General features: G+C 42.2%; 1 protein-coding gene across 3 annotated transcripts in view; it reads right to left on the reverse strand.

The window, feature by feature from the left end:
- The window catches only part of WDFY2 (WD repeat and FYVE domain containing 2), a 251022-nt gene that overhangs the window by 95346 nt on the left and 134691 nt on the right, over nucleotides 1-20985 (reverse strand). For all 3 annotated transcript variants that reach the window (XM_029602801.1, XM_029602799.1, XM_029602802.1), the window contains exon 2: nucleotides 13297-13364. In XM_029602801.1, coding sequence (XP_029458661.1) covers nucleotides 13297-13364 — 68 coding nt within the window. The remainder of the gene's footprint in view (nucleotides 1-13296; nucleotides 13365-20985) is intronic.

Below are 20985 nucleotides of genomic sequence, written 5' to 3' on the forward strand. Positions count from 1 at the left end.
CTCTATTTTCCTTCCTCCCTCTCAGCGAAGCACCATCCTTCATCTTCCCCTATTGTCAGTTCCCCCTTTTTAGTCTTATTCCTCTCCCTTAGTGGCCCCTCCCTCCAGCCTTAGTCCTTCCCATCCCCTCAGCCTCAATTAGCAGAACATGGCCGAAAGTACATATTGCAGGCAATGTTGAAAGAGCACTCTATCATCCCCCCCCCCCGTGGGTTCTGTCACATCCTCTACTTGCAGCACCTGAGCTGCCTTTCTGAAGCTTGTGCTGGGAGTAGACGAGGCAGTAGGACCTCTATGGGGCTGCTCCTTCAATGCCCCTGCAGTGCACAGTCAGCTGCATTCTGCAGTCACCAGTTGCAGGTTCTTGGTCACCACTAGCAACCAGGCATTTTTGGAGCCTTGCATGAGGACCAGGCACAGCTGGAAAATTATTATTACTATAATACTCAAATCTGGTCTTGCTAGGAGATTGTAAATCTGTGAAGTGTTATATAAATAACTTAGTACAGCTTGATAAAAAGGGGTGCAAGAGAGGGATTTGCTAGATTCTTGTATCATGATCAGTAGAGAGAAAAACCATCCACAAGAGGGAGACCTTTAGCTGCACAGTCAGGAAAGGAGTAGCTGCCTAGTGGTTACAGCAGCAGGCTACAAACTAGGGAAGACAGGGTTCATATCCTGCCAACACTCTCTGCGACCTTGGACAAGTTACTTCACCCTCCCCATTGCCTCTGGAACAAACTTAGATCATAAGCCCTCTGGGGACAGGAAAACACCCACAGTAGCTGAATGTAATCCACCTTGAAGCATCCAACCAGTCAGAAAAGGCAGAATATACATTAAAAAAAAAATACTAATGGTTTGTCAGCTGCAAGGGACACTAGAAGGGGCAATGGCTAATCAGAATATACTAAAGGCTCCCTAAGACATGTATGATCTCTCGTTATTTTGACATCAATCCTTCCAGTGTTAAACTAAAATTTGTATTCTAATAATATGGACACCAAAGATTGTAATCCAAAAGATCCTCTGGTAAGCACTCCAAGTGTGCAACAAGAAGACAGAATGCATGGAATGAATTAAAAAAAAAAAAAAAAAAAAAGATATATATTCAGCAGTAAGCATCCCTTCCCTCCAAAACATCCTGTTTAGGCAGGACCACAGCAGCCCAAATGCAGCTAAAGAACCACTTCCAAAACAAAAACAAACCATTACAGAATCAAACCCCATCTGTCCAAGTCCTGGCTCGTCGCCTTGTAAACGTCATTATTGTGCAAGAAGCTGAATTTGGTTTTGTGAGTGACCATTCACTTTGGATTGTCTCAGCTACTGGAGCTAGTGCTACAATAACTCTGTGCTCAAGTATTTCATTTCCCCAGTTACCACTGCTCCTGGATCTCATCCGGTGTTATGTCCCAATCAACTTCTGCGTCACTGTTTCGGTGGATTCCCACTGTATAACCTGCAGCTATATCAATTTAGACAGTGCAGATTTCCATCTTCCCCACAACTATAGGAATCTACCTCGTTGCTGCTCTTCCCCTGCAGTGAAAGCTTTTTGTTATTATTGGCAATTTCTTTTCCACACACCAAGAGTATAGATTTCTATTCCGGTGCAACACCTGTTAAAGGAACAGTTGGTACTCTGTCCCCACACAGCAGTGAGGGTGCAGGCATCCGTGTATGGGAACATTCAAGTCCCTCTGAAATGGCTAATGAGGTGGCTCAGTGGCATTGCAGGCTGGCATGTGAATCTCTGTCCAGTACACGGCAGTCTCAACCCTCAAGGTCGACACCTGGTGGCCAGACCCAGGATGCACGCATTGGATTTCAGAGGGCACTGTTCTTGGTGTCCCCCTGCCTAAGGACAGCTGCTGCAATGGTTGGCTGAGTTACAAGGCAAATATAAAATAAGGGAGGAGACAAGAGGGGGCAGAGAATGAAATCAAGAGGCTAGTGCCGAGTCAGCTGGAGGCCTAGAGAGGAGCAGGAAGTAAACTACTGGACCCAAAAACAAATTCTGCATGCACATGATAATACACAAAGGAGGCAAAATATGATCAAATGAGAGAATGGTCAAGCATGAATATCCATGCAGTAGTTAACATCTGTCATCAAGATGTTTTATGAAACACAAACTCCCCCCAGCTCAGCTCTCTCTGTCCTCATATTGTTTTGCTATGTTTGTGCATGAAAAGGTTCCATTAGTTTATGGCGCATGTTATTGCATTTGATTTTGTGTTTTATGTTCTACTCTTAGGGAAGATAAGGCCATTGCAGAAAGACTAAATGAATTCTTTGCTTCAGTGTTTACTAATGAGGATGTTGGGGAGATACCAGTTCCGGAGATGGTTTTCAGGGGTGATGAGTCAGATGAACTGAATGAAATCACTGTGAACCTGGAAGATGTAGTAGGCCAGATTGACAAACTAAAGAGTAGCAAATCACCTGGACCGGGTGGGTATGCATCCTAGGGTACTCAAGGAACTCAAAAATGAAATTTCTGATCTTAGTTAAAATTTGTAACCTATCATTAAAATCATCCATTGTACCTGAAGACTGGAGGGTGGCCAATGTAATCCCAATATTTAAAAAAGTCTCCAGGGGCGATCCGGGTAACTACAGACTAGTGAGCCTGACTTCAGTGCCGGGAAAAATAGTGGAAACTATTCTCAAGATCAAAATCGTAGAGCATATAGAAAGATATGATTTAATGGAACACAGTAAACATGGATTTACCCAAGGGAAGTCTTGCCTAACAAATCTGCTTCATTTTTTTTGAAGGGGTTAATAAACATGTGGATAAAGGTGAACCGATAGATGTAGTGTATTTTGATTTTCAAAAGGCATTTGACAAAGTCCCTCATGAGAGGCTTCTAAGAAAACTAAAAAGTCATGAGATAGGAGGCGATGTCCTTTCGTGGATTATAAACTGGTTAAAAGACAGGAAACAGAGAGTAGGATTAAATGGTCAATTTTCTCAGTGGAAAAGGGTAAACAGTGGAGTGCTTCAGGGATCTGTACTTGATACAAAATTATTCAGAGTAGTTAAATCACAAGCGTATTGTGATACATTACAGGAGGACTTTGCGAGACTGGAAGATTGGGCATCCAAATGGCAGATGAAATTTAATGTTGACAAGTGCAAGGTGTTGCATATAGGGAAAAATAACCCTTGCTGTAGTTACACGATTTTAGGTTCCATATTAGGAGTTCCACCCAGGAAAAAGATCTAGGCATCATAGTGGATAACACTTTAAAATCATAGGCTCAGTGTGCTGCAACAGTCAAAAAAGCAAACATAATGTTAGGAATTATTAGGAAGGGAATGGTGACTAAAACGAAAAATGTCATAACGCCTCTATATCGCTCCATGGTGAGACCGCACCTTGAATACTGTGTACAATTCTGGTTGCCGCATCTCAAAGAAAAAAAAAGATATAGTTACGATGGAGAAGGGCAACCAAAATGATAAATGATGGAACAGCTCCTCTATGAGGAAAGGCTGAAGAGGTTAGGGCTGTTCAGCTTGGAGAAGAGACAGCTGAGGGGGGATATGATAAAGGTCTTTAAGATCATGAGAGGTCTTGAACGAGTAGATGTGAATTGTTATTTACACTTTTGAATAATAGAAGAATTAGGGGGCATTCCATGAAGTTAGCAAGTAGCACATTTAAGACTAATTGGAGAAAATTCTTTCACTCAATGCACAATAAAGCTCTGGAATTTGTTGGCAGAGGATGTGGTTAGTGCAGTTAGTGTAGCTCGGTTCAAAAAAGGTTTGGATAAGTTCTTGGAGGAGAAGTCCATTAACGGCTATTAATCAAGTTTACTTAGGGAATAGCCACTGCTATTAATTGCATCAGTAGTATGAGATTTTCTTAATGTTGGGGTATTTGCCAGGTTCTTGTGGCCTGGTTTGGCCTCTGTTGGAAACAGAATGCTGGGCTTGATGGACCCTTGGTCTGACCCAGCATGGCAATTTCTTATGTTCTTATGTTCTTTGGGGAAGGGGATTGAGAAATATGAATAAATAATGCAGATCTTTGCTGTATGCAAGTAGAGATAAATGCAAATATAGCACAGGAGGAAACAGAGGAAAAAAGGAAGGGAAAAGAGGAATGTGTGTGTGTGAAGGATATAATATGAAGTGTTAATCTCTCTTACAACCAGTGTAAGTCCTATAGTACAAGGTTCTCCAAGAAGGTGGTGGAGGAAGCTGTGCTTCCACGTGCATCATTTCTTTAACTGGAAGAGACTAAACTGAGGATGCTCAGAATTGATTAGGGACAGAAGTAATGGGCTCCGTAAGGCTATTGTGTTGACACCTGTTGTGCTGTGGGACTAAGACCTTGAAGAAGAGAAAGTAGCAGCAAGCAGACCATTCTGAACATCCCATTACCAAAAACAGAAAAAATGAAACACACAAAAATAGAAGAAGGGACTCTGGTTATTATACAGGAACACCTCCTTAATCTCCCCACTCCAAAATATTCCTTTATAATTGTATTTCTTTCTACCCCAGTACAAAAGTGTATGCAGAGCAGACTAGTGCAATCATTCTTACTTGTGCTTTCCTCACATATCACTTGCACACCTATTAAGTCACTTATCTATGGTAGCAGAACAGCCAATGACATCACAAGGCAGTGGAGCACATCCCAGAATGTAAAAGTTCAACAGATAATGGAACAACCACATTCAAACCTTATGCGATGGGTCTCCCAACAAGGAACCCTTTTCTGTCACAAAGGAACTCCTGGAGAGGATTCATGGTATAGGAGGTTATCTGGTTCCAATCCGGAAGTAAATTTACTGTATGGAGACTTGTGAGAAGTGTGGAGATGCTATAAAAAAATGGAAGAAACTGTTGCTGCCAAGTGTATGTGAAAGCTGCAGTATTACAAAAAGGCCATTAGTTGGCATGGTTTTGGTGAAGTTACACGATGCAGCTGCATAGTGATTAAAGTGGAAGAGTGGATGATATTCTGTATGGGAAGATTCCCTTTAAAAAGATGAAAAGCAAGGTCCTGGAGTGTTTCATCCAGAATAAAAAGGGGTGACTGAAAATTTGGTGGGCAGAGTTCAAGATGGATTAGTGGTCAGTTGGAGAGAACCCATCCGGACAGCGAGTTCTTCCTGAGATGATCTCTCATTTGAGAGATCTCTGCAGGGGAGAAGAAACACCCAAAAGGTCAAGGAAACTGAGTCAGGAGCCCCAAGAAGTGGAGAGTACGAGGCCCCACATGTAGGGGGGGGTTTTGAGTGGAAACCCGAGAGCCTCAGAAGAGTGGAGTTGGGTAACACTGAGGTAACACTGCTGGCCATCTGCTTGATTGGAGCTAAGGAGACATGGATTCAAGAATGGAGCAGAGTCCACTAGTTTACAATGAGCTACAAAGAACCCAATCGTGAGTACTGAGAAGTTTAAGTAGGATTTAGGAAATCAAGACTGATACATGGAGTTTATGGGAGGAAGAAAGGAAGTAGAAGAGCAAGGAGTGGAAGCTGTATTCACAGAGTGTTGGTGAACTAAGACAGTGTAAGAAATGGGGACAAGTATGGCATAATTAACTTCTAGGCCGGGAAGTGGTGTATATATTTTTCTAGAATTTTCTATCATTCAGCTTAGCTGAGCAAGCCTATGTATTCTGATCTAATCTGAGTTATCTAACTCTATTGCTATTCATTTTGACTGGTACCACCAGAAAAACCTTTGCTGACTGAATACTGTTGGGGCATGAGCTCCATCTTTCTGTTGTGGTTTGGTTCAATAAGGGAAATACCAGTGAGAGAGGGGATCCTCTTAAACTTGAGAACCATGGCCAGCTCAGACCTGAGGTCCATCCTCCTTGCCTCTGGGCCCGGGTCTACACCACCATCTGCTTGACCCACATTTCCATTTGAACTGGTCCCGAAAGACTGTCACTCAGCTCACTCAGGTGCCACAGCCTCTCACATTTTATGTGCCCCGTCCAGGTGGGGGTTACACAAAACACTAGGAAGTTTGTCTGTTGCAAGCAAACCTCATGAAAATTAAGTAAAAAATGTCTTTATGCCAGCTCTTTAAATCTATTTCAGTAACAGCTCTAGCCAGAAATATTTAAGGAGGCAAAGTAGGGGTTTTGGGGGGGCAAACAGGAAAGAGCAAGTTGATGCAGCACACAAGACTATAGCGAGGCATTTTAAAGTACAGGCCAAGGTGTCAACTGGTCTCTCCCCCTTCCAAAGATATAAAAAACAAAACTAGAGTTAAGTGATTTAAACTATATAAGAAGATATCACTGTACCGAGTAATCTGTGACACCAGTGATTCTCAATCATTCATGCCGCAGTACACCCAGCAATGGGTCCACTTCATTATGGCACACAAGAATTAAGACAAAGAATTAAAAGCAAAAACTAGAAATAAAATTACAAAATAGATTTATAAGTTAGACAGAATTATAATTGATTTCCAAAAATCATAAAATGAATAGTATTAAAAAAAACAACCCAAAACACAAATAGATTTATTCTTACCAAATCAGTGGAAGATCTGCACCAGATGTGCCCCACAGTTCTTCAGCTTGAGGTCAAATGGTTGATACGCAGCCACACAAGCTCACTTTCCATAGCAATTAGTCTTGACCTACACACTTTGATTTTCTTGCCAGTCTCCTCCTGTTCCTTGCCCTCCCCCTCACAAAAGCACAAGCTGCCTCTGACCCAGTATTTCTACAGTGAACATTTTTTTACTCAAGTGCTAAGTGCTGATGCAGTAAGCTAATTGTATGCCAAGGCATCTGGAATTTAATTAAAAAAAATAATTTAAAAAAAAATTCACAAAACAACTTGCGTGTAAAGAATATTCTCTGCACATAAGACATGATTTGTACATAAATCCCAAGGGCAGGACTCCTGCACCACAAACTCCAGGATCAGCTCCATAGACTAACACTAGCCCCCGAAACTTCACTCTGCCTCTGCCCAGGAGTTACATTTCCAGCATTAAGAGAACAGGAGTTAAGCTTAGGCACCGCTCTGCAATGGGGATTGATATTTAATGCCCCGATTGATTGACATGGGATATACATAGAGGTGTGCCAATTTGTGCATATTTTTTATGCACTAAATGCCTTGTTAAATCAGGAACACAAGTCTAATGCTGTGCACACATCAGTCTATGTTTGACGGTAAGGATTGTGGGGACAGGAAGAGAGGGGCAAAGCTGGAGCAGACATGGCAGAACAGAAAACAATTGCTCTGTCCCTTTCTCAAGCCCCTCCTCTTCTGTCTCTTGCACACTGCCTGAAGGGGAGGGGCTTAAACAGGAAATATAGTAACTCCTATTTTCAGCTGCCAGAGATAGAATCCAGCACAAGCTGCTGGCATATCTGCACTTCTGCCATAGTACAATGGTTGAGAAATTCTGCTTTACACCTTCCCTTCCTAACAATCGAGCCGATAAATTAAAATACTCTCCTGCGATTTTACTGTATTTAAATTAGGCCCGGCGGTAAAAAGAGGCACCAGGGACACTAGCATGTCCCTAGCGCCTCTTTGACGGAAGCGGCGGCTGTCAGCGGGTTTGACAGTCGACGCTCAATTTTGCCGGCATCTGTTCTTGAGCCCGCTGACAGCCACGGGTTCGGAAACCGGACACCGGCAAAATTGAGCATCCAGTTTTCGACCCACCAGCCGCGGGCCCATTTTAAATTTTTTTTTTTTTTTTTTTTTTTTACTTTTTTAAACTTTCAGGACCTCAGACTTAATATTGTCATGATATTAAATCAGAGGGTGCACAGAAAAGCAGTTTTTACTGCTTTTCTGTGCACTTTCCTGGTACCCAGAGAAATTAGCGCCTACCTTTGGGTAGGCGCTAATTTCTGAAAGCAAGATGTGCGGCTTGACTGCCTATTTTGCTTTCTGAATCGCGCGGGAATACCTAATAGGGCCATCAATATGCATTTGCATGTTGCAGGCGCTATGAGGTTCGGGGGGGTTGGACGCGCGTTTTGAATAAGGGGTAAAGCTAGCGCATCCAAAAGCCGGCTAACAGTGCGCTCTGTCAGAGTGTCCAGTCAGAGCGCACTGTACTGTATCGGCCCTTATGTTAGAATCCATCCCCTGCCCCAGTTCTCCATCTCTCCTTCCTATCAGGGCCCCGGTGCAGCAAGCTTCTTTCTTCCTTCTCTACTTGCCTAGGTCAGGCCACTCTGCCTAACCAGATGGATCCTTTTTTCTTATTTCCCCCCTCCTAGCTATAGCCACAGCCATACTCAAGGGGGGAGTTAGGGGGGCAAAATCAGAAGAGGTCCCATTGAGAAGGCTGTTAACATGGAGCCGAAAAGAGAAATGGTGCTCTCTTCCCCTCCCCTTGCTACCCCTCCCCCCCCCAATAATCCTTCCCTCTCCTTATACCAATCTGCAGCACAATCAGCACCTGGCAAGAGGAACGTGGTGGTGGTGCTGCTGCATCAGTATGTAGGATGAATATTTGCTTTGAATTATAAACTATACTGATGCAGGAATATTGCATGCCCTGGATATGAGAAAAATGGTTGAGGAAATATGTCATAGTGCTAATGCTGAACAGTGAAACGCTGGGATACTGTGATATTCCACCCAGTTCATGGCAGAGGACAGCTTGATAATGACTGAAGACAAAGGCCAGGCAAGACTAGCCATTCAAATGAATACCCAACAGAAAAACTAATCCTTTAGGGAAAGATATCAGACTCTGAGGTATACAGGCAGACAAATATTTACCTAAACAAAGAGCCTAGGCCAGAAGCGATCAACTCAGATCCTCAACAGCTATAAACATGCTTGGTTATCAGGATATCCACAACATATACGTATGAGAGATTGCATACAGTGGAAACAGTGTGTGCCAAATACATCTCATGCATATTTATTATGGGCATCCTGAAAACCAGGCCTGCTTGCGGCTCTTGAGGACATGGGTTGGCCACCCCTGGCCTAGGCGTTTACTAGAATGGACCAGGCTCCCTGCTATGTCAAATGTTTTCGGACACTAGCCTACAACTTTGGGTCAAGTATTGATAACCTCTGATGTAAATCATCTGGAAGTTTCCAGAAATGACAGCCAGCAAACGTCACCTCACTTGCAAGGAAACCTATGATCAACTTGAGCCAGTCAAGACTAGTTCTACCTCTCCATCTCAAAACCAGAGAAAGCTGGTTTCATCTCTTCCTGCTACGTGACTGGGTCACTATACAACATGTCACCTATATCACTACAATCCTTGCAGAACACTATGAAGACAGAGAGCTGTATATGATGAACACACATAGGAGATGCAGATTTGAACTTCAGCTTTAGACACTCATACCCATAGAAGATTTCCAAGGAGAAGATCCAAAACCAGAGGCAGATACAAGTGCATGTACCAGAAGAAAAAAAAAAAAAGATTTGAAAAAAACAAGCCATAAAAAACCTCCTGCAAAGCCACACCACTACTGAAGAGCCCCTGCTTATCAGTAAGCTCAGATTAAAAAATGTATTATACAAAGAAAACCGTGCTCTCTTGTTAGCATATGTTCCCTAAAAGATTCCCAAAGAGAAGTTGTATGTATGTATTTAAGTAGTAGAAGTGTTTATACAAGAAACTGTGACAGATAAAACCGTCAGTGATTGTTACAGTAAATTGCTGATGGAACATTTTAGCTATAATCTTCTAAAAATATGTATCCTTTTCAGCAGATACCTTGCATGTTCATACTGCTGCGTTTGACTTGCACTGGGCTATGGTTAAATTTATATGGCAAAATAAACCAGCTAGAATTAAACTGAGTGCCTTCTGGTTACCCAGAAAAAACAGGGAGCTCTCCCAAACTTACATATCTATTATTGGGGTGCCCGGATAGTCTGTCTTAAAACGTGGTTTGTTTGGACTGATGACCCAACTTGGGTGTCTCTTGAGCAGGAGCAGGCAGATTAGATTGCACAGTATGTTATTTCTCTCTGCATCTTCCGTACATAGACTATTTGCAGAAATAGTCCAATCCCGGGTCATACTATTGAGGTTTGGCATTCAATTCACCGAATTCTTAAACAAACTGCATGAACAGTTGATGCATTGTCCCCAAAATTTTGTAACACCGCCATCTCCAGTTGTACTTTTACCCCTGGTTATCGTGCATGGGCCAGGAAGGGATTCGTTTTTGTGCCTCAGCTGTGGGATGATTTTTGGATTCAAAGTTTTTGAGACTTTTGAGAGACGAGTTTTAACAAACTGGAGGATCTTTTGTTCTTCAGATCACGGCTATAATTAAATCTGGTTTTTACAAACTATGATTATTGCATAATGAGTCGCTACTCCAGCTTCCTGATGTTTGGTCAGCCATTCAAGCCTTGTTTTTACCAATCACTGAATTACTCTGTCTATTTGGGTTTGCCAACGTCTATGCTAAATACATTGCAATTTTTACAAAATGCAGCTGCCCGATTGATCCCTGGTCACAGCATGAGGGAACACATCACCCCAGTATTATCTGACCTCCACTGGCTGCCTGTACAGTGGAGGATCAAAGTAAGTTGCAATGTTAGTACACAAGTTATTGTGTCACTAGAATCATCTCCTCGGGTTAATGCCTTGCTTAGAGTGTATAATCCTACTGGGGCCCTTCAGTCCTTGCCAAAAAGGGGCTTCTGGACATCCATTTGCATGTGCCAGAGCCAATACAGCCAAAGAAGGGAGCGCTGTGCCGGAGCCACTGCCGCCAGTAGGAGGGAGCGCGGTGCCAGAGCCAATACAGCCAAGCAGACTGTACTGATGATTAAATGGATGCACAGGACCTATTGTCCTCCCTGTTACTTTTGCTGAGGCCGATTCTAGTTGTTGGAGAGGATGTGGTGAAATAGGCACCTACTTACACATGTGATGGGATTGCCCGGGGTCAACCAGCTCTGGAAAGGTGTAATGCAGGAACGTGAATCTTTGATTGTCCTATTCATCTTACACATGCCCTTGGGCATCTGGGAAAAAGTGAGCTGATTTGGGGTTCCAATAAAACAGATTCTGGTATCCATTATCAGTAGCCTAGTTTAATATTGCTAAAACATGAAAATACAATCCTTGCCTAGAACACTGGTGTCACCAAACAGAGAATATTGCTGATATTGAAAAGCTGAGGTATGGTCTCTTCTGGGGACAAGATCTAAACATGATACTATCTGGGGCCGTTTCTGGAAAAAAATATATTGCACTTAATGTTGACTGAAAGATTATTTTGATGATATTTATTGCTTTCTTTTTTGTTAATGTTTTGTTCCATTCTATTCTGATTGGCATTTCTGTATATGTATTTTGATGCTTGGAATGTCTGATTATATATTGTATGCTGATTAAATAAAAAGGTTTTTTTTTAAATAAAGTCTTGATTTAAAATAAACAAGCCTGTTCCTTTAAAAAAAAAAGTTACCCTTTTGCTGCCATCAGCATCCTGGAGTCCTGCCGGTGCAGCGCAAGATCAGTTTTGTGGTGTGGCTGCGCTGGGTCCCACTGTCAGACTGCACAATGTGACAGAGGACTCATCAGCTTCCAGTCTTGCTCTCACCTTCACACCTTGCTGCTCTTATCTGGCTGACATGAACACATGGGTCACAGGCTCTGGATTTCAGATGTAAATACTTGTCTTTCTAAACCTAAGCTCCATAATAAGCTACACATTTGTGTATAGTAGATGGATCCTACCCTGGAGGACTTAAAATCTAAGTTTGCCCTTGAGGCAATGGTAGGCAAAGTGACTTGCTCAATGTCATAAGTAGAGTCATTGATAGAAGTGGGATTTGAACTCTAGCTTCACTGGCTCTCAACTCACTGCTCTAACCACAAGGCTACTCAACCATGCCTGAGGATCGGAGATGAAGAGGGGTAGATAAGCTCAATGATCAATTGAAAGCATGTAGGGAGATTGGCAATCATGGGGAGTTCAAAGATCAGGTATCAAGAGGAAAGACTGCAGATAAGGTTGTAGGAGGAGTGGAGGCAGGCCATGGGGTAGGAGGGAGGACCCTGGATTAGAGGAGAGGTGATAGGAAGACGAGGGAAATGACCCAGAATTTGGAAGGGTGCCCACAAAACCAACGTGGGGGCTACTCCTTAGTTTCTGCCTGTGCTCCAGAATGTTTAATGCTGACCCTGTTAATACTCATGTCATCACAATCTCTCTCCCCCAACTCTGTACTTTCCTCCCTTCTCTATTCCCTTCTTTGGCTCTCCCCCCCATCCATTTTTCTTCTGTTCCCTCCTCCTGAACTCTCCTCTGCTCCTCCCCCTCCCATGCTCTCCTACTCCTCTGCATCCTCAGCAGCAAACTAGAGTAATAGGAGGAAGACTATTTATCATGGCTCCACGACAAGGGATAATTCCATCAGATACCATGGAATCATGGCAAACTGGGGGCCCTGGCCAAATCCTACTCGCATTAATGATTTGTGGAACATATGGTAACCCTGATTGTGATGGCTATAGCCTCTGCATGTGGCTGTGTGGCAGGTTTGACTCCCTTTTGTGGTCCCAGGTAAAAACTACGGTAGGTCTCTACCTTCCCCCAATCATCTGATAGATTTATTTATTTATTTATTTAAATAATTTATATACCAGAGGTTCCTGTATAATATACATATCACCCCGGTTTACATGGAACAGTAACAATAGATGTTTAAACAGGTCCCTGCCCTCTCTCATGAACCTTTACTTCACACATATGAAAACATTTTGAGAAGCAACAGCACCTGTCAATCTTGGGTTTGAAGGCAGTACTGCAAATATGAAGTAACTATCTTCCTCACCACCTGTACAACAGATATGCACACTAAATAGAAAACTATCATAGGAAAATAGAAGTTAAGAAACCCCAGTTCAGCTTTACATTTTCAATCGCTGCAGGGGCACAGCGATACCTTGTATAAATTATATTTCACAAAGAGGCAAGTAGAGGCAGAGTGGTGTAAATGGATAAGTCCCCCCCACCCTTCTCCAACTAGAAGGAATAGCTTCTTTAAAAAGGGTCATCGTGCCAGGCTAAATTTGCTGCACTGGAACAATGAGGGGAAGTTGATCAATAAGGTGAATTTAAATTGTTCTGATGCTGTGCTTAAATGCACCTTATTGACTGACACGATCTTGCATATCAAAATGTAGGGTATGTGCTTTTGTTCCCGCTGCTGCGCCTCACTGGAGATTGCTTCTGCAATAAACAATCTAATTTCTCATTTACACAAATAATGTATTTTATTGATGCTCAAACTTGCCCAAAGTAGATAGAAGTCTCACAAGAACTTACATGGCATGGCATGATATATGCTAGGCCAGTACTGCCCGCTGTCTCTCTTCATCCAGACCCGCACCGTCCTAAGGGGAAAAACAAACAAAACAGCTTTTGTTTGCCCTCAAAGAAAATCAGAAGGGTGACATGGCAAAGCAAATATCAATCAACACTGGCTTTTTACTGCTGTTTCATTCTCCCGGCAAAATAATAGTTTTTTTTCTTTTTAAAAATCGCTCCTATCTGCTCAATCCCACAAAATAAAACAGGGGCGATGAATTTCAAAATCTTTAATATGTCAGAAGGTGCAAGTCGTGCTTCTAGTCTTTCTAGAGCACTGTTTGTAACAAAATTAAAGAAAAGAAACAATGCACCATACGAGTACCTAACAATCCTTGTTTCTAGTACTTCTATGTATGGTTGCTTATTTTAATTTGACCTTTTCAGATTAAAGATAAACAGACTTGCACAAAACCATAACTCATTAGACTCACTGTTATACAGTGAGGATGAAAGACAAGATGTCTGCCAGGTCAGGCCTTTTAATTGCCTAAAAGCTGGTCAACCTGGTAAATACAAGGAAACTAGCCTAACAAATAGTTATCTTGCTGCTTTTGCAGCACATATTACATTTTGCTGCAAGTGGGAGATAGTGCAGCTTTCAATGAGTAACCATAGTTCAAATATCACAAAGTCTGAAAACAACAATGCAATAAGCACTAGAGTTTTTGATCAACAGAGGGCACTACAACTGCAAACCAGAGCAGAGTGAAAGCAGAATTCTTCTTAAGTACCATAGCTATTCGCAGTAGAATCTTAAAAAAAAAAAAAGTCTTGCATAATCTCAAAATGAATCCTCTTCTTTTCTTCTCCACTTACCTGGTCGTATTAGGTTAGTTAGAAATTTCAAAGGCAGTGAGAGGTCAAGAAATAAAATTGGACTGAGCTAATCCAACATGAGATTTCAATCACAAAAAAAAAAAAAACGGCAGAACTTGGATTAACACTAGCAATAAAAAAAAAAAAATAAAATAAGTCAAGCTGACCTAGCTCTAAATCAGGGGTTAGACCAGCAAGGCTTAACGTCAGAACACATGCACATGTTTGTTACCAGAGCAAACACTTCAACACAAAAATTAAGTTGGTTTCCTAGGCTTCAGAACTGTAAGAAAAAAATAAATAAATAAAAGTTCTCCATTTCTGGCCACTTAAACATTTGTACTGCACTGCATGTGTAAAATTCCTCTCCCCACTCACCCCTAATGTAACTTTCTACATTACAATTCCTGTCACAAGAACATAGTGTCTGCTACAATATATACCCCTCTGAAAAGATGGTAATACTATAGGTACTAGGACTAAACAAAAATCACTCTAGGAGTTGGAAAGCAGACAGCAATAAATTATATTGCAGAGATGCCATCAAAAATATACAACATGTTTAAATCAGTGCTCTGAATACCCAGTTCACAAGTGTTATGTTGCCACCTACGGATTGTATTGAAAAACTGCATTTGAAGGTTTTAACAGACTATTCCTTTATTCTCTTTGGACCAGTATACAAAACCAGCCACACAAGTGGGTGACATCATCCTACAGCACCAGAACGAGGAATAATCTCCATCTCTCCTCAGAGATGTTTATCATGAGCATGCACGGCTGTTCCCACTTAACGGTGCTCCCCTCAAAGTCTTTCAGTTTTTATTTGTCCACATTAGTGTACAGATGGGTATCAAGTCTCTGAGAAATTTTCACTATTGCTGTTGAACAACTAAACCATTTCATGAATATGTCGAAAAAAAAAAGTACAGCTCCATTTAAATTATGTCACTACTGCTCAAAAAGAAAAAATATTGAGCAGAGATCTTCATAAGTTATGTCTGAGATATCATGACTTGTCCAACTAAGTTTTGTGGCAATGTCCCCTTGAATGAATGAGGGTGTATCAGGAGCTAAAGTTAAAATATGAAGTTGAATTACAAAGAAAAGATAAACACCGTAGTTCATCCACAGAATGAACCACTGCGCCATCAGTGTCAAAAAAACAAAAAAAATTGAATACATTCATAAAAATACCAATGAAGGCTCTTAAAGGGGGTGAAGATGTGAAAAAGAAAAGACATCACCACCATAAGCGACATTCGTCACATTTAAAGTACTTTGAATGTGAAAACTACAAAATAGAGCCATTCAGAGCAGTTTAAAGATATTTCTTCCAGCTTGATATCACCGGCGCCACATCTTCTTGAGTACATAAGATCATAAGAAATTGCCAAACTGTGTCAGACCAAGGGTCCATCAAGCCTAGCATCCTGTTTCCAACAGTGGCCAATCCAGGCTATAAGTACCCAAACACTAAGTAGATCCCATGCTACTGGTGCCAGTAATAGCAGTGACTATTCTGAGAAAACTTGATTTGTAGCAGGTAATGTACTTCTCCTACGTGAACTTATCCAAACCTTTTCTAAACCCAGCTACACTAACTGCACTAACCACACCCTCTGGCAACAAATTCCAGAGCTTAACTGTGCGTTGAGTGAAAAAGAATTTTCTCCGATTAGTTTTAAATGTGCTACTTGCTAACTTCTAGTCCTATTATCTGAACGTGTACATAACCGAATCACATTTACCTGTTCTAGATCTCTCATGATTTTAAAGGCTTTTATCATATTTCCTCTATCATATCTCCAAGCTGAACAGCCCTAACCTCTTTAGCCTTTCCTCATAGGGGAGCTTTTCCATCCCCTTTATCATTTAGGTTGTCCTTCTCTGTACCTTCTCCATCACAACTATATCTTTTTTTTCAGATGCGGCGATCAGAATTGTACACAGTACTCAAGGTGCGATCTCACCATAGAGCGATACAGAGGCATTATGACATGTTCCTTTTTATTCATCATTCCCTTCTTAATAATTACTAACATTGTTTGCTTTTTTGACTGAGCTATTTCAATGTATTATCCACTATGACGCCTCGATCTCTTTCCTGAGTGGTAGCTCCTAATATAGAACCTAACATGTAACTACAGCATGGATTATTTTTCCCTATATGCATCACCTTGCACTTGTCTTCATTAAATTTCATCTGCCATTTGGATGCCCAATCTTCCAGTCTCGCGATGTCCACCTGCAATTTATCACAATCCACTTGTGATTTAATTACTCTGAATAATTTTGTATCTGCAAATGATTACCTTACCTCGTATTCCTTTCCAGATCATGATCATGATCCATATCCATGATTACTAGGAACTCATTCTACAAGCTTCAACTCCTGAAACGGCTCCGCCCTCTACTTTTCTTTCACGACTTCCGGACTATTCTTCAATTACTCATCTTTTCTGGGCTTGATTACTGTAATTCTCTTTACATAGGTCTCCCAGACAAAACACTTCATTCACTCCAACTGATCCAAAATGCAGCAGCACGTATTCTAACAAACTCTTCAATAAAAAATCATTACTCCGATACTTCAATCCTTACACTGGCTACCAGTTAAATACAGAATACAATTCAAGATTCTGTCCATTATACACTCTCTCATTTACACTCCTAATTCTGTTACTTTATGTTCTATTCTTCAAATATACAAACCTGCCAGGCACTTAAGATCACTGGACATAAACCTTCTAGATATCCCATCACCGCGACAAGCCCGTCTTGATATCACCAGAAAAAGAGCATTCTCAGTCATTGGTCCAATCCTATGGAACACACTACCGGATTCCCTAAGATCCATATACAATTCTAAACATTTCAAAAAATCCTTAAAAACACATCTGTTTCAAACTGCATTCCATATATCACTTACTAAATAACAATCTCTCTTTTTCCATGCTTACAAATAAAATGGCGTGACATTATTATATATTGATTTGTCTTATATTAACTAATTATTATTTTTAGATATTTTTTATTTTCAATTGATCATTTGTAATTTTTATGCTTTTTTATAATTTTATGTTTTTTAATTTCTTTTGTTTACGTATATTTTATTTACTTATGTAAACCGTTTTGATTAAACATTGTTTGTAAAGACTGTATACAAATACTTTTAAATAAATAAATAAATAAAAGCACCGGTCCAAGTACAAATCTGAGGCACTCCACTGTTTACCTTTTTCCACTGAGAAAATTGCCCATTTAATCCTACTCTCTGTTTCCAATAAAACACTGCTCTGATGTGGAAAATGACTCTTGCCAACACATCAGCGCAGAAGTGTATTGACATCAGAACATCAGCGTCTAAGATCTGTCAATGTCAATTCAACAGAGCCAAAGTCCCTCGTTGACAAAGTATGAGCGCCATTGTCTATTGGCACCATAACAGTGGTGATGCCACGTACAGATATCAAGGAAGCAGATTCAGTTATTCAAATAGATAATGATATATCAATAAAGGTCAAGATAAGCACAAAGTCCTAGAAAGGCTACAAAGAAAAGATGATATCAGCGAACTGACTGACTCAAAGTTCAGAGATCTCTGAAGAAAGGCAACTGCCATCAGAAGAATCACTCCACAAAAACAAGACTAAAATCGTCTCAGTCTTTATCAGAAAAATGTTGCAGTTCATTACAAATTATATGGAAAGCAGTGGCATAGCCAGAACTGAATTTTTTGGGGGTCTAGAGGTTAACATGGATGAGCAGTACGCATATAGATGTGAGCCCTACTAGTTGTACTCTTATTAATAACTAATGCCTCAGAGTGCCCCTGACAATGAATTTCTTTGTAGTCTGCAACAGCCATCATGCATGAGTGAGCTTTAAAATATTTTGTTTCAAGCACTTACCAACATTAAAAATAGCTTATTGATCTGTAGTAATTCTGTATGTATTGTAGTTTATAAATACATAATATCATATAAAAAGTAAGCAAAGAACATTTCATGGAAACATCAGATCCAATCATGTAATAAAACAAATATCAATGTATTCTTTTATGAATCCTCTTTCCAAAATTGCAGAATATATAAATAACTACAACAAAACATTGCAGTGGGCTCAGAGCAGAACTAGGATTGTTCATATTATAAGCCAACATGCAAAAAAAATATATATATTCAGATTCTGGTGTCACCTCAGTAACAGCAAAACAAAAAACCTCCACTTCCAAGCATATTGTGAAGCATCATAAACCCCTACAAAAATATAACAACTAATCTAGAACCTTGCCATACTATACCATAAAAGCAGTAACTCTCAGGACTCAAACAGCAGCCACATCATCTATGAAAAGGCAGCAAGGCAAACGTTACACCAGACCCTAGTACACTAAGGGGCGGATTTTCAGAGCCCTGCTCGCGTAAATCCGCCCAAAACCGGGCGGATTTACGCGAGCAGGGCCCTGCGCGCCGGTAAGCCTATTTTACATAGGCCTACCGGCGCGCGCAGACCCCGGGACTCGCGTACGTCCCGGGGTTTTCGGAGGGGGGCGTGTCGGGGGGCGGGCCCGGTCGTCGCGGCGTTTTGGGGGCGTGTCGGCAGCGTTTTGGGGGCGGGGACGGGGGCGTGGCTACGGCCCGGGGCGGTCCGGGGGCGTGGCCGCGCCCTCCGTACCCGCCCCCAGGTTGCGGCCCGGCGCGCAGCAGGCCCGCTGGCGCGCGGGGATTTACGTCTCCCTCTGGGAGGCGTAAATCCCCCGACAAAGGTAAGGGGGGGGGTGGGTTAGGTAGGGGAAGGGAGGGTAAGGTGAGGGGAAGGCAAAGGAAAGTTCCCTCCGAGGCCGCTCAGATTTCGGAGCGGCCTTGGAGGGAACGGGGGGAGGCAGCGCAGCTCGGCGCACGCAGGCTATACAAAATCGATAGCCTTGCGCGCGCCGATCCAGGATTTTAGTGGATACGCGCGGCTCCGCGCGTATCTACTAAAATCCAGCGTACTTTTGCTTGAGTCTGATGCGCAAGCAAAAGTAGGCTGATCGCGCTTCTTTTAAAATCTACCCCTAAGGGGCGGATTTTCAGAGCCCTGCTCGCGTAAATCCGCCCAAAACCGGGTGGATTTACGCGAGCAGGGCCCTGCGCGCCGGGAAGCCTATTTTACATAGGCCTCCTGGCGCGCGCAGAACCCCGGGACTCGCGTAAGTCCCGGGGTTCTCCGAGGGGGGCGTGTCGGGGGGCGTGTCGGGGGGCGGGCCCGGTCCGTCGCGGCGTTTCGGGGGCGTGTCGGCAGCGTTTTGGGGGCGGGTTCGGGGGCGTGGCTATGGCCCGGGGCGGTCCGGGGTGTGGCCGCGCCCTCCGTACCCGCCCCCAGGTCGCGGCCCGGCGCGCAGGAGGCCCGCTGGCGCGCGGGGATTTACGCCTCCCTCTGGGAGGCGTAAATCCCCCAACAAAGGTAAGGGGGGGGTGTAGACAGGGCCGGGCGGGTGGGTTAGGTAGAGGAAGGGAGGGGAGGGTGTTAGAGGATTCCCTCCGAGGCCGCTCCGATTTCGGAGCGGCCTTGGAGGGAACGGGGGTAGGCTGCGCGGCTCGGCGCGCGCCGGCTATACAAAATGATAGCCTTGCGCGCCGATCCAGGTTTTTTAGTAGATACACGCGGCTCCGCGCGTATCTACTAAAATCCAGCGTACTTTTGTTTGCGCCTGGAGCGCAAACAAAAGTAGGCTATTCGCGTGCCTTTTAAAATCCGCCCCTAATACACCACCTACTGGCAAATAGACCGGACTGCTGCAAATCCCTTCAGAGAAACTACACACTAGCTGAAATACTGTACCTCTGTCACACATGGCAACAGACAGATCCTTACCTAATACGGAATAAGAGACTACAAATTAGAAATAGAAACATGCCAAGACAAATGGAAAACCCAAGAACCAGACTCTGAATAGTAGAATACTGAAAAAAAAGTAAAATACAACTATATAAGAAATGTACATTCCCAAAGATGGCATATTTCAATCACTGAAAGTCTTTTTTTTTTTTTTACATTTATTTATTTATTTTATTTAAGGTTTTTATATACCGGCATTCATGATAAATCACATCATGCTGGTTTACATTAAAACAGTGGTGCACAGAAAGAAAAAACAAACTGGAACTGTAGTGCGGAAGAAAGCAGTTACAAAAAAACAGGGATGCTTAAACTGGGAGAGGAAGGAAAAAGAAAAGGTTAATAGCATTTTAAATATTTACAACGAACAGTTAAATGAGCTGGTTGTGTTATAGAACTTGAAGTTGAAGGACAACTTAAAGTTTTTCATAATTTTTCATCTGATGTTATTTTTCATAGGGGAGCCAATCCATGCCCCTTATTTTGGTCGCCCTTCTCAGCACTGTCTCCAGTGCAACTACATCTTTGAAATGCGGAGGCCAGAACGGCATATAGTATTCGAGGTATGGTCTCACCATGGAATTATACAGAGGTATTATGACATCCACAGTTTTATTTGCATTCTCTTCCTATTACTCACATTCTGTTTGCTTTTTTTGACTACACAGCACACTGAGCAGACAATTTCAATGTATTATCCACTATGATGCCTAGATCTCTTTCCTGGGTGGTAACTCCTAAGATAGAACCTAACATTGTTTATCTACAGGAAGGGTTATGTTTCCCTATATGCATCACCTTGCATTTGTCCACATTAAATTTCATCTGCCATTTGGAAGCCCAATCTTCCAGTCTTACACGTTCCTCCTGCAATTTATCACAAGCCGCTTGAGATTTAACTACTCTGCATAATTTTGTGTCATCCACAAATCTGATCACCTC

The sequence above is a fragment of the Rhinatrema bivittatum genome, chromosome 5, assembly GCF_901001135.1.
Source record: "Rhinatrema bivittatum chromosome 5, aRhiBiv1.1, whole genome shotgun sequence".
NCBI lineage: Eukaryota > Metazoa > Chordata > Amphibia > Gymnophiona > Rhinatrematidae > Rhinatrema > Rhinatrema bivittatum.